Consider the following 13,595-nt stretch of genomic DNA (forward strand, 5'->3'; position numbering starts at 1 on the left):
ATGAGGTTTCATCTGAAGTTTTACTGGCGCTACCTGGTTTTGCTGGGTTTCAGTGGTGTAATTTCTATCTATGGCCCACACCAGAGGGCCCAGAAGACCGGTGACATACTGCTAGGGGGGCTTTTTCCAATACACTTTGGAGTGACATCCAAAGACCAGGATCTTGCCGCGAGGCCAGAGTCAACTGAGTGTGTCAGGTATAAACACAACATGATCAGCTTCTCCAAATGTGATAACTGGCTTTTGGTAATTAACATATTATTTAGTGACTAAAGCCCGATTCGGACGGTAATTGTTTCAAGATTCAAGATTTTTTTTTATTTGTCACATACACAATTATACAGAGTATAACCAGCAGTGAAATGTAGGTCAGGTCCGCTCCAAGGACAGTGCAATTATAAAGTATACAAATATTAAGAAAAAGAAAAGTAGAAAAAAGAAAAGAATAAAATAAAAATATAAAAAATATAAATATATATGTGCAAAAGTTGTATATATGTGTAAAAGTTGTACAGGGTATTTAAATAGCAGTAATATGAGGTAGAAAAAATTATGAATAACTTATTGATATAGTGATATTACATGGAGTCAAGTGATGTTATGACACAAAGTTAGAGTTTAGGAGCCTGATGGCCTGGGGTAAGAAGCACCTCCTAAGTCTCTCAGTTTTTGCCATCAGGCTACGGAAGCGCTTACCAGATGGAAGCAAACTGAATAGACGGTTACCAGGGTGATTTGAGTCCTTGATGATTTTGACAGCTCTACCTTTGCAGCGTTTGAGGTAGATGTCCTGCAGAGAGGGGAGAGCAGACCCTGAGATGCGTTCAGCTAAGCGCACTACTCTCTGTAGTGATTTACAGTCCTGATTGGAGCTGTTTCCATACCACACTGAGATGCACTGAGTCAATACACTTTCTATGGTCCCTGAATAGAAAGTTTTCAGGATTGCTGGTGAGACCCTGAATTTCCTCAGCTGTCGCAGATGGTACAGTCTTTGCCTGGCTTTCTTAACCTGTGTTTGGATGTGTGTAGTCCAAGTCAGGTTCTCGGAGATGTTTACACCGAGGTACTTGAAGCTACTCACCCTCTCCACAGGGGTCCCACTGATCATAAGAGGAGTGTAGGGCTGCTGCTGTCTCTTCCTAAAGTCCATGATCAGCTCTTTAGTTTTGCTCACATTCAGAGAGAGACAGTTGTCCTGGCACCATGATGTGAGTCTCTCTACCTCATCCAAGTATGCGGTCTCATCGTTGTTGGAGATGAGGCCCAGAACCACAGTATCATCAGCGAATTTGATGATAGATGTGGAGCTGTGAGAGGATACGCAGTCATGCGTGTAGAGAGAGTAGAGCAGGGGACTCAGGACACAGCCCTGTGGGGCTCCTATGTTCAGGGTGATGGAGTTTGAGGTGAACTGGCCAACTTTCACCACTTGAGGTCTGCCGGTGAGGAAGTCTTGAATCCAGTCACAGAGTGAGGAGTTTAGGCCGAGGTCTGTGAGTTTAGAAGCCAGCTTGATGGGGACTATAGTGTTGAAAGCTGAGCTATAGTCAATGAATAGCAGCCTTACATAATTCCCATTGTTGCTGTCCAAGTGTGTGAGAGAAGAGTGGAGGACGTGAGAGATGGCATCGTCAGTGGATCTATTTGGGCGATAGGCAAACTGAAGAGGGTCCAAAGTATCAGGTATGGAGGAGCAAATGTGGTTCTTAACAAGTCTCTCAAAAACCTTCATGACTATAGATGTGAGGGCAACAGGGCAATAGTCATTCAGGCAAGAGGGTTTATTGTTCTTTGGCACAGAGATAATGACAGATTTTTTTGAATGAGGTGGGAACCACGGCGGTAGCAAGGGACTCATTAAAAAAGATAGATGTGAACAAACCAGCGAGCTGATCGCCGCAGGACCTCAGAACACGGCCGTTATCCCATCAGGTCCGGCTGATTTCCTGACGTTCACTTTCTTTAGCGCCCTCCGAACCTCATCCTCCGACACGGTGATTACAGGATCATCGCTGCTCTGCCTGCTGCTTCCTGACGCACTGGTCAACAGAGACGCGCCGCCGCTGTTGCAATCGAAGCGGCCGTAGATGATGTTTAACTCGTCGGCCAGCAACGGATCTGCTCTCACCTCAGCGGAGGATTTGTTTCCAAAGGCACAGATGGTCCTCAGTCCCTGCCACATCCGTCGAGAGTCATTGAGCTGGAAATGAGACTCAATTCTCTCTTTGTATCGGTGTTTGGCGGCTCTTACTGCGCGTCGGAGAGCATAGCACGATGCTTTGTACTCGCTCCTATTCCTGGTCAGAAGAGCCTCATTGCAAGCTGCAGTGCGTGTGTTAACCGCAGCAAGGATTGTTCTGTCCACCCACGGTTTCTGATTGGAGAATGTCCTTACAGTTATTGTTTCTGTAGCTTGCTCGGTTAGCGTGTTTACAAAGCTCAATGCTACATCCGTGAACTCGCTGACGTCAGAAGAACTCGGCCGGAACATGTCCCAGTCGACGTCATCAAGAGCCGCCTGCAGCATAGCCTCTGAGTGGGAGGACCAGCGCGTCACTACTCTCTGCACCGGAGGATCCTGAACGAGCCTTTCTCAGGGGGACGTAATTGATTTTCACCATATACAGGGGTTAGTTGGTGATTTTAAAGCCGTCCGAATCCAGGACGTTGGTGTTTTTCTCTCACCACCCCCGTAAAAATCCCCAGCCGAATTACCTACTGTTTTTTGACAAACACCAAGGTCGTGTGCTAATTTAATTGCCATCCGAATCCACATCTCTGAGTTTACGAGAAGAAATCAATTAAAAATTCAGCATTTAAACCCTTTTTGAACACTCCCGAACACCGTACGGTAACTGTTGTACATCGGTGTAATTTGCATACACATTTATTTCTGAAATGCTGGAAAGTATTTAAAAGAATACTTCATAACTGCGCCACCACAGAGAGTGAGAGCATAAAGAGAAGAAAAGCATGTAAACATTTGAAATGGGTCTTTATTATGGCAGAAGAAGGTATCAGGGCTCTCAAGTTTTGAAGACAGGCAAGAGTGACATCTCATCTTGAATCCTGCTGGTTCCATAGCGAGAGCGGCGCGGCCAGAGAAATGTTGGGCGCTGCGGTATATTAAATATATTATAAATAGTTTTTTCTGCGTGAGAAATACAATGTGTGGCGGGAGTGCGTGACAATAGACCGAAATGAGTGACTGTCACGCTCAATGCGTGACACTTGAGAGCCCTGAGGTATGCAATACAATTTTAAAATGTGTATTATAAACGGATATATATCGGGTATAATTATATACAACTATAGGGCGTATTTTCCTGTTTTTAAACAGGAGATTTAAATAATCAAATAATAAATAGGATTATACATTATAAAATATGCTTGGAATAATAAGAATAAATTTTACATAAGTATTTTTAAATACATTTTACACAATAATAAGAAAAAATTTGTAAATAAAATTAATTTTATTTACAGCACACAATCATGTGACTGGCCACGTGAGCAGCGCGTTCTCTGGTTTGCAGGATCACAGAACTTGCTCCTCCACTGTGAATAAATCATCATCCGAATCCATGAGTTTTATCACTGAGGTGATATCTAAATTAATTTTTACAGACGTCCATATGAGAAACAATTACCGTCCGAATCGGGCTTTACTCTAAATGTAATGTTGATTAATTTAATGCACCTTTTCTGTGTAGATATAATTTTTATACCTGGTCAGTGTTCAGTAAATTTAGTAATTATATGTAAATTTAGATTTTCACATAATTGTGTCACAGATTTATGAGTTTTATGTATTTGGGAAAACAAAAAAAGATTTCCAGATACTCTTAAGGATTAAGAGGTCAGCGTAGAAAGCCATATTTAATTTGAGGTTGTCCTGTGTTAAGTCACTACAAATTTGTTTGGAAAGACAAATTTCCAGTGTTTTGTTAGCTTAACAGAATAACCTACACTCAAGCAAATCTGGTGTAGTAGCAATTTTCACAGTGAATTAAACATGACATTTTAAATAGAATGACTGAAATAGTATTTTTTTTGTTTGTAAATGTACTCCAGTGCCCTTTGCGGAGTGTCTATATACACAAAGTGCAAACTGCCTTGTTGGCAGAAGCTATTTACACTAACTCCGCCCACCAACGTGTGATTGGGCTAGTCAACACTACAAAAGAGGCTTATGCAACAATGGATTCAGTGGCTTTTTTTCTCCCTTTTCAAATCTCATATAACTTTGGAAAGGCATTTATTTTCAATAAAAGTGAATGAAACAATCCAAAAGTTGAAAATAAAGTATCAGGTAGGGTTAGGTGTAGGGAGGGATTTATTGTCCCAATAAGGTGGCATCCATTTAATAAATTGAATTAAAATGATAATTTACTCTCAATACGTTATTGCATACTGTTTTATAATGTACTACAATAATGAGATGCAGATAATTGCCATTATTTCCAATAAGTAGTATAGTTTAAACAGTGTGAATAGAATCTGTAGCTATTTGCACTTAGTGTAAATAGCATCTATCGCTAAGAAAATATGCTATTTTCACTTAGTGTAAATAGCATCTATTGTGCAAATAGCCACCGTCTAATCTTTATTTTATTTAGAACTTAACACAATTTTACAGTGTTTGTCTTGATTTTGTCATGTCATATTAAATATTTTTTGTCAGTTCTAAGAACTAAGAACTAGTCCTTGTTGTTTAACTTGCCTAAATAATAAACGTGGTCCAAAGTATCCGTCTTTATGTTGTAGAAATATAGGCTACTTTCTTTTTCAGATATAATTTCCGTGGATTCCGTTGGCTACAATCTATGATCTTTGCTATAGAGGAAATCAACAACAGCTCTACTCTTCTTCCAAACATCACGCTTGGCTATCGTATATTTGACACATGTAACACTGTCTCGAAAGGCCTTGAGGCGTCGCTAAGCTTTGTTGCACAGAATAAGATTGATTCACTCAACTTGGATGAGTTCTGTAACTGCACAGGGAACATCCCATCAACCATTGCAGTGGTTGGGGCATCTGGATCTGCAGTATCTACAGCAGTGGCTGACCTTCTGGGCCTCTTCTACATTCCTCAGGTTGTTTTGTAATTTCCAAACCATCTCTAAGTGTTTCATTAGAATAGTTTTTGTGAACAATTACAAGTAGTAAGAAATATGCTTGGTAAATGCAGCATGAATAAATTCATTTTGAATGCTTGTAAAGACAACGGTTGCATTGCACTCATCTGGATAATCTCATTTACTTTTAAGAAATGCTTTAAAGCAAGACACCATAGGTGAATAGGGTAAAAAAAAAAAACATACATATTACAGTATAGTTTTGTATTACAAGTTTTCTGAAATGTTATGAATAATATGCAAATTAGATGTTTTAATTAAATACACTCTAATTTGCATACATTTCCAGAACAGAAATGTGGACATTGGACAAAGCCAGGTTCAAAATTACGGTTTCATTTTGATGAGTTTTTACAGAGAAAAAGATGAAAGATAAAATTATTAGATAAAATTGCAAAGTAAAAAATATATATAATTTTGGAAAACAGCCTATTTGATTGAAATCTAATGTACAGACACAATTAAATAAAGTGCACTTAAACAGTTTTTTTTTTTTGGATGTTTCGAAGACGGTATGGAAAAAATAGCTTAAAATCTCAAAATTAGTCAGTGCATGAACAAACAATGGTTGTGTCCAGTGTTGGGAGTAACGCGTTACAAAAGTAATGCATTACAGTAACGGAATACTTTTTGCTGTAATGCAGTATTAGGTAGTAACGCAGTATAACGCGGTAAAACGTAGTATTAGGGCAGGGCTCTAGTACATTTTGTAATTTTACAATGTTAAGTTCTACTTCTGTAGATATTTTGGTGAAAGGAACTCAAAAGTAATACAGGGGTCATGTAAACACATTACAATTCTGAGACAGTAATATTGTAAGGTAAGGAATTACTTTGAAATAACAGTAACAAGTAATCTGTAATGTATTACAGTTTGGAAGTAACTTGCACAACACTGGTTGTGTCTGTAGTGTCTTGCCTTAAAAATTACTCACTATTACATAATTCTAAACCCATGTCCATTTTTTATGTGGAACACAAAAGGACAATTTTGTCAAAATGGGGTATTATACATAATTTTTTTTTTTTTTTTTTTTTTAAATGAACAGGTATGGTCAATATGAGCTGTCATTTTATATAAAACAAAATTATGCATGAAAAAATACACTAAAAATAAGAACTAAATTATCTTAAAATTGTCCCTCTACTGTTTTTCAGATCAGCTATGCTTCATCCAGTCGACTTTTGAGCAACAAGAATCAGTACAAATCCTTCATGAGAACTATCCCCACAGATGAGTATCAGGCTATTGCCATGGCTGCCATCATTGACCACTTCCAGTGGAACTGGGTGATTGCTATCGCCTCTGACGATGAATATGGCCGTCCGGGTATTGAAAAGTTTGAGAACGAAATGTTTCACAGGGACATCTGCATCGATCTTAATGTTTTAATTTCACAATACATTGATGAAGCTGAGATTCGCCGTCTGGCGGACCGCATCGAGAACTCAACCGCTAAAGTCATTGCCGTGTTTGCTAGTGGACCAGATATTGAGCCACTCATTAAAGAGATGGTGAGGAGAAACGTCACAGATCGTATATGGTTGGCAAGCGAGGCGTGGGCCAGCTCTAGCCTGGTTGCCAAGCCAGAGTACCTTGATGTCATGGGAGGAACTATTGGCTTTGCACTGAGGGCTGGCCATATACCAGGCTTTAAAGAATTCTTACAGCAAGTGCATCCAAAGAAGTCCAGCCATAATGAGTTTGTGAGAGAATTTTGGGAGGAGACTTTTAACTGTTACTTAGAAGATAGTCCAAGGAATGAGGACAGTGAAAATGGCAGTACAAGTTTCAGACCACTGTGCACCGGTGAAGAAGATATTGCAAGTGTGGAGACGCCATACCTGGACTACACACACCTAAGGATTTCTTATAACGTGTATGTGGCTGTTTATGCCATAGCACAGGCACTTCAGGACATACTAACCTGCACACCTGGAAAAGGATTGTTTGCTAATGGTTCTTGTGCAGACATTAGGAAAGTTGAAGCTTGGCAGGTGGGTTACTTATCATGCTACATTTATATTTGTGAGGTGCACAATAATTTTCTATTGCAGTATTCCAGAAGGTTCCCTTCTGCTCTGCTCTTTCTAACAAAATGATATTCACATGCCTCTTTTTATTCTAAAAGGTTCTGAAACAACTGAGACACCTCAACTTCATAAACAGCATAGGGGAGAAGGTGCGCTTTGACAATGGCAGTGAGCTCTCAGCAAATTATACGATCATAAACTGGCATCGATCACCTGAGGATGGTTCTGTTGTATTTAAGGAGGTTGGTTATTACAGCATACATAAGAATGGGGCCAAACTTTCCATTGACAAGACTAAGATACTGTGGAACGGCCATCTAACTGAGGTGAGTAAGCATAGAACATACAGTTCCTAGTTTTCTTGCCTCTTAGATGATTTATTTCGCCTAGGGTTCATTAACTAATGGAGTACCCAAAGGATCACATTGTTATTCAGTCAGTTACAGCAACAAATGTGACTTGTTGTATAGACCTTTAGCATGAGACACTATATTGCTTCTCTTTTCTCTGCCAGGTACCATTTTCCAACTGTAGTGAGGAGTGTGAACCTGGAACCAGAAAAGGGATTATTGATGGCAAGCCTACATGCTGCTTCGAGTGTACAGAGTGCTCAGATGGGGAGTACAGTGATCATAAAGGTTAGCAAATTTAGGAATTAGCAACTTAATATCTATTAGAAGACTGTCAACACTTTCTTTGCTGGTGGAAGCAACAATGGTAGAGCAGAGTTTATCTCTAGTCCTAATTAAACAGGATTACTGCACTTCTCTTTCTTTTTTCTGGTATCCGTTTGCACAACTCTAACAGCAATTCGGTGATAGGGTATAATGCAGGAGTGTCCAACAGAAAACACTAAAATTTTCAGTTAAATTCAGTTCATCATTGATTCAGTGATGTCATTGTCCAGTTCAGTTCAGTATCTGTGCAATCAAATCGACGATATCGCTGGAAATTAAGTTTCCCAACTAAGCAAGCCAGAGGTGACAGCGGCAAAGAACCAAAACCCCATCGGTGACAGAAATGGAGAAAAAAAAAAAACCTTGGGGGAAGCCAGGCTTCTCCTCTGGCCAGATGAAAATAGCAGTTTAATTCCAGGCTGCAGCAAAGTCAGACAGTGCAGAGGATTCATCTGCTGGCTGTGGTCTTGTACTGATGGCCGTTTAGGTGACGAGGTCTTTGCTGGGGATTTGTCTCTGGAGCTCATCTAGTTAACATGGTCTCTGCTGGCATTCAGGGCTGTAGAGATCACATCTAGGTGCTGATCCACCATCTGGACTGGATATGGACTGGAACCGGGTGACTGCACTGACCATCGGATCTGGATACAGACTGGATCTGGGTGGCTATGGTAACCTCAGAATAAGAATGATACAGAATAATATTAGCATAGATGCCATTCTTCTTACAATGTAACAAGTACATTGGGTGTTATGGTAAGTGTTCCCGGTTCCAGATGACCTAATTAATGCAGCCTAGCAATCCTTTAACTGATTTGAATAACAGAAATGCAATAGTGTATTATGTGTAAACCAGGTTAAAGAGATGGGTATTTAATCTAGATTTAAAGTGACAGAGTGTGTCTGCCTCCCGAACAGTGTTAGGTAGATCGTTCCAGAGTTTGGGCGCTAAATAGGAAAAGGATCTGCCACCCGCAGTTGATTTTGATATTCTAGGTATTATCAAATGGCCAGCATTTTGAGATCGTAGCAAACGTGAAGGACTATAATGTGATAAGAGCTCACTCAAGTACTGAGGTGCTAAACCATTCAGGGCTTTATAAGTAATTAGCAAGATTTTAAAATGTATACTATGTTTAATAGTGAGCCAGTACAGTGTTGACCGAACCAGGCTACTATGGTCATACTTCCTGGTTCTAGCAAGAACATTTTGGACCAGCTGGAGTTTGTTTATTAAGTGCACAGAGCAACCACCCAATAAAGCATTATAATAATCTAACCTTGAGGTTATGAACTCATGAATGAATGTTTCTGCATTTGACATTGAGAGCATGGGTCATATATATATTGTGAAGTGAAGTGACATTCAGCCATGTATGGTGACCCATACTCGGAATTTGTGCTCTGCATTTAACCCATCCAATGTGCACACACACACCGTGAACACACACCCGGAGCAGTGGGCAGCCATTTATGCTGCGGCGCCCGGGGAGCAGTTGGGGGTTCGGTGCCTTGCTCAAGGGCACCTCAGTCGTGGTATTGAGGGTGGAGAGAGCGCTGGACATTCACTCCCCCTTCATTGTTAACTGAAGTATAAACTAATGCTAAAGGGGTCATCATATGCAAAACTCACTTTTACATGTTGTTTGAACATTAATGTGTTGACTGTGTGTGTACACAACCACCCTATAATGATAAAAATCCACCCAGTGGTATTTTTTTAATCTCTATAAGTAATATCCCCTTTTTAAAATCAAGCCGTTCTTAGCTTCTTGGCTGTGTGAGAATGTCACACAGACCAAGGCCGTTTTCACGATAGTTGATTGACACTGGTGTTTTAACTTAGACCCGCCCTGAGTGAGATGTCATCAGTCTGCCATTGTTTCGACGCCGGAGCAAGGATGTAGACAAGAATGGCTCCTAAGTGATTGAGGTGTTTTGTTGTTGGATGTAATAATGAACTCCCGACATCTGAGCTGCTGAAGATGCAGAGGATTAACGTGACTTTTTTTAAAGGAATGCGCCTTCCAATCTATCTAAATGCGCCTTTGTTCGTGCGAATCATTCTTGATCCAGCTTCACCTACAGATGAAATGAGTATAAGGGTTTTGTAATTTTATGAATCTTTGTAAATCGATTTTCCTATTAATGCTAGTTAGCCAGTTTTGTGGCTAAATGCAGCTAAATGCGGCTACAGTAAACAGGACGGCTCCATCACCCCACAGAAGAGAGTGGCGGGTGAGCATCGCTCATTAGCATTTAAAGGGAAATGCAACCAAATGGGTTGCTGTGAAAAGAGCTGATTTTAACAAGGTAAAAAGGGTGTTTTTTTTTACACTACCATTAAGAAATTTTAACCAAAGGATGTTATAGACTTTTCATTAAGACCCTGAAGAATCATATAAACTTGTGGAAAATGGGCATCCGATGACCCCTTTAACAATTGAATAATTGTACAATTGAGTGTTGCTGTAATTATCGCAACAGGATAAATATTGTATGTTTTCCTGATTCTTTTCTTTTCTCCACAGATGCCAGTGTTTGCTCTAAATGCCCAAACAACTCCTGGTCTAACGGCAATCACACATCCTGCTTTCTGAAGGAGATTGAGTTTCTGTCCTGGACCGAACCATTTGGGATTGCTTTGGCCTTATTTGCCGTTCTTGGGGTTCTGTTAACAGCTTTTGTGTTGGGTGTTTTTGTGCAATTCCATGATACTCCAATTGTGAAAGCATCGAACCGAGAGCTGTCATTTCTTTTGCTTTTCTCACTCATCTGTTGTTTCTCTAGCTCTCTTATATTCATAGGTGAACCACAGGACTGGATGTGCCGTGTACGGCAACCAGCTTTTGGAATCAGCTTTGTGTTATGCATCTCTTGCATTCTAGTTAAAACCAATCGTGTCCTACTGGTGTTCGAAGCCAAAATCCCCACCAGTCTCCACCGTAAATGGTGGGGACTGAACCTGCAGTTCTTACTGGTGTTCCTGTTCACATTTGTGCAAGTGATGATCTGTGTGGTTTGGTTGTACAATGCTCCACCAGGGAGCTACAAGAACTATGACATTGATGAGATCATATTTTTCACCTGTAACGAGGGCTCCATGATGGCATTGGGCTTCCTCATCGGTTATACGTGCTTGCTGGCAGCTGTTTGTTTCTTCTTTGCATTCAAGTCTCGGAAACTTCCTGAAAACTTCACAGAGGCAAAGTTCATAACATTTAGCATGCTGATTTTTTTCATTGTTTGGATCTCCTTCATCCCCGCATACTTCAGTACGTATGGCAAATTTGTCTCAGCGGTTGAGGTCATTGCCATTCTGGCCTCCAGCTTCAGTTTGCTAGCCTGTATCTTTTTCAACAAGGTGTACATCATTCTCCTAAAACCATCCAGGAACACAATTGAGGAGGTTCGCTGTAGCACAGCAGCTCATGCTTTCAAAGCAGCAGCAAAAGCGACACTACGACACAGTTCTGCCTCCAGGAAGAGGTCAAGCAGTGTGGGTGGATCCTCTGCCTCCTCTCCCTCTTCCTCAATCAGCATGAAGACTAATGGGAATGAAATGGAGTCCCCTTCTACACGGAGACATAGCCAGAAACCAAGGGTGAGCTTTGGAAGTGGAACAGTCAGTCTCTCCTTAAGCTTTGAGGAAACGAGAAAGAACTCGGTCAAATGAGTGCACAAACTGGTTTGTGAATGATTGTACTTCCACTGTAATCTAAATCTTGTTTTTGATTAAAGGATAAGGTTGGTCTTGGCCTCACGGTGGTGGTATCACATTACTTATATCTATCATTTTCCCCAAAGCAACCTCCACTGAATATGAGAACAGCCAAAACCCCCCACCCCCCAGTCTTCAGGCACAGACTAATTTCTATCAACAAAACTTAGACCTACCATAACTCACTGAAACAAAAGACTCATTTGTGTGCGTGCCATTTGTTTACCACAGCTTTCATTCATAGGCACTTTTTATGTCACTCTGTTTAAGGCATCTGCAAAATGCCTTAAATGTAACAGAAGCAGATAAATAAAACAAAAACACTTGATTTATGTCTAATGTGATTTCTTGTCCCTTGAAAATAGTTTTACTAGTTTGCTTGCAAACAAAAAGGGAAAGTGACAGCCTGTAATACAACTTGTATCTACATGGGACTGTTTTTTTTAGATGGTGACAACTCCAAGACTGCAAAGGATTTGAAACTGACCCAGACATGACCTTTCTTGCTCAACAAGCATGTAAGATACCTGTTGATTACAGGCTCTACACAGTCCCTTTTTGACTGGAAGCTCTTCTTTGAACAAAGTTTCTTTTCTTTAACAGCGGATGACTCCTCACATGGTTGCCTTTTTGAATGATCTATTGTGTCAACAGTATTGCGAATAATATGGCTACAAGCTGTCAGAACTAACACACCCCTCACTGCACAACACATGCGCTGGTAATAGTGTGACCTTCTCATTGGAAGTAACTTAAACCATGCAAAGAGAATGACATAAAAACAACAACTTAAACTATTAATTATTATTACAATCTTACCATTGTGAATTTTGATAAGTGAGACAGTTTGAACACTGACTTTTTACATAATTTGTCAACAATTGTTTTTTAAACAATAAAAATCTGCCTTTTTCAAGGTACATTTACCGTAGACCCCAGAGGAGATCTAAACATAAATAGAGCAAATAATTACCAACAGATGTAAACTATGACATCATAATAGTTGTTTCTGATTGGACAACAAGCTTTTTCAATGACAACAGTAACTGCAGATAGATAGATAATAGGATAGATAATAATACTTCACAATAGAGGAAGTATACAACACAGATGTATGTTTGCTCTGTTTAATCAAGTGTATCAGCTGACTTAAATTCAGATGACATAAATCTCACTAACAAAAGCATAACCATTCAATGCATGTGTTGAAATGAGATTTAGTGACAATTATGTTCAGAAGGAAAATGAAAGGTTAGGGTGCATCCTTCTGTAATTGCTTGCAACATTGAGCCTGACAACATTTGCAGTCTTGGCCACTTGAGAATGCGTGAATGCGACAGGAAGTACACAAGACTGTCCCTGGACTGCTCAATAATGCAGACTAAGGCCGTGTTCACACTTGGCGTCTTTTTCGAAGCTGCCGGCGTCTGTTTTACATTATAATCCTATGGAGTAAACCGTGTTTTCAAAAAAGTCCTGAGCGCTTTTTAAAACGCCACCGCCGGCGTCTTTTTCTGCAGCTCAGAGCGTTTTTTCGAGTTGAAAAAATTTCAACTTTTCTGAAAAAAACGCCCTACGTCAAGCGCCTTTTTGACAGCTGACCAGTGACAAGCGAGTAGCGAGATCTGTCGTTTCCATAACAACAAGAAGAAAAATGGAGAAGGTGCCGGTAGATAGACTGCTCGTACTAGTTTCGGAGCACAAGGACCTGTATGATATGAGCACAAAACTCTATCATAATATTGGTTCCTTCCCCGTATAATGTCGTGCACCCACAAACGTCGTTGTGAATCGACATTTTCTTTCCCGTTAACTTCAAAAGCCAACGCAAGAGCCAACTTTTTACTCTTTCTTGACATTTCTGCAGTACACAGTGCTAGGCTACTGTTACAGCTGTTGCTATGACAACAAAAGACGCTCTCGGCTGCTATTTGTAACAGACGCTGCCAGCTTTGTTTTTCATTAAAAAAACGCTCTTGTCAACTTTTTCTAGTCAAAAAAGACGCCAAGTGTGAACAC

General features: G+C 40.2%; 1 protein-coding gene across 1 annotated transcript; it reads left to right on the plus strand.

The window, feature by feature from the left end:
• Window positions 1-11,531, plus strand: LOC306869438 (extracellular calcium-sensing receptor-like; the record flags this gene model as incomplete). Its single annotated transcript, XM_079416217.1, has 6 exons — window positions 1-197; window positions 4,796-5,102; window positions 6,303-7,142; window positions 7,277-7,504; window positions 7,693-7,816; window positions 10,387-11,531. The coding sequence occupies 6 exons, from the start codon at window positions 1-3 to the stop codon at window positions 11,529-11,531; spliced, it is 2,841 nt and encodes a 946-aa protein (XP_079272343.1).
• Window positions 11,532-13,595: the final 2,064 nt, after the last annotated feature.

The sequence above is a fragment of the Barbus barbus genome (assembly GCF_936440315.1).
Source record: "Barbus barbus genome assembly, chromosome: 5".
Lineage (NCBI taxonomy): Eukaryota > Metazoa > Chordata > Actinopteri > Cypriniformes > Cyprinidae > Barbus > Barbus barbus.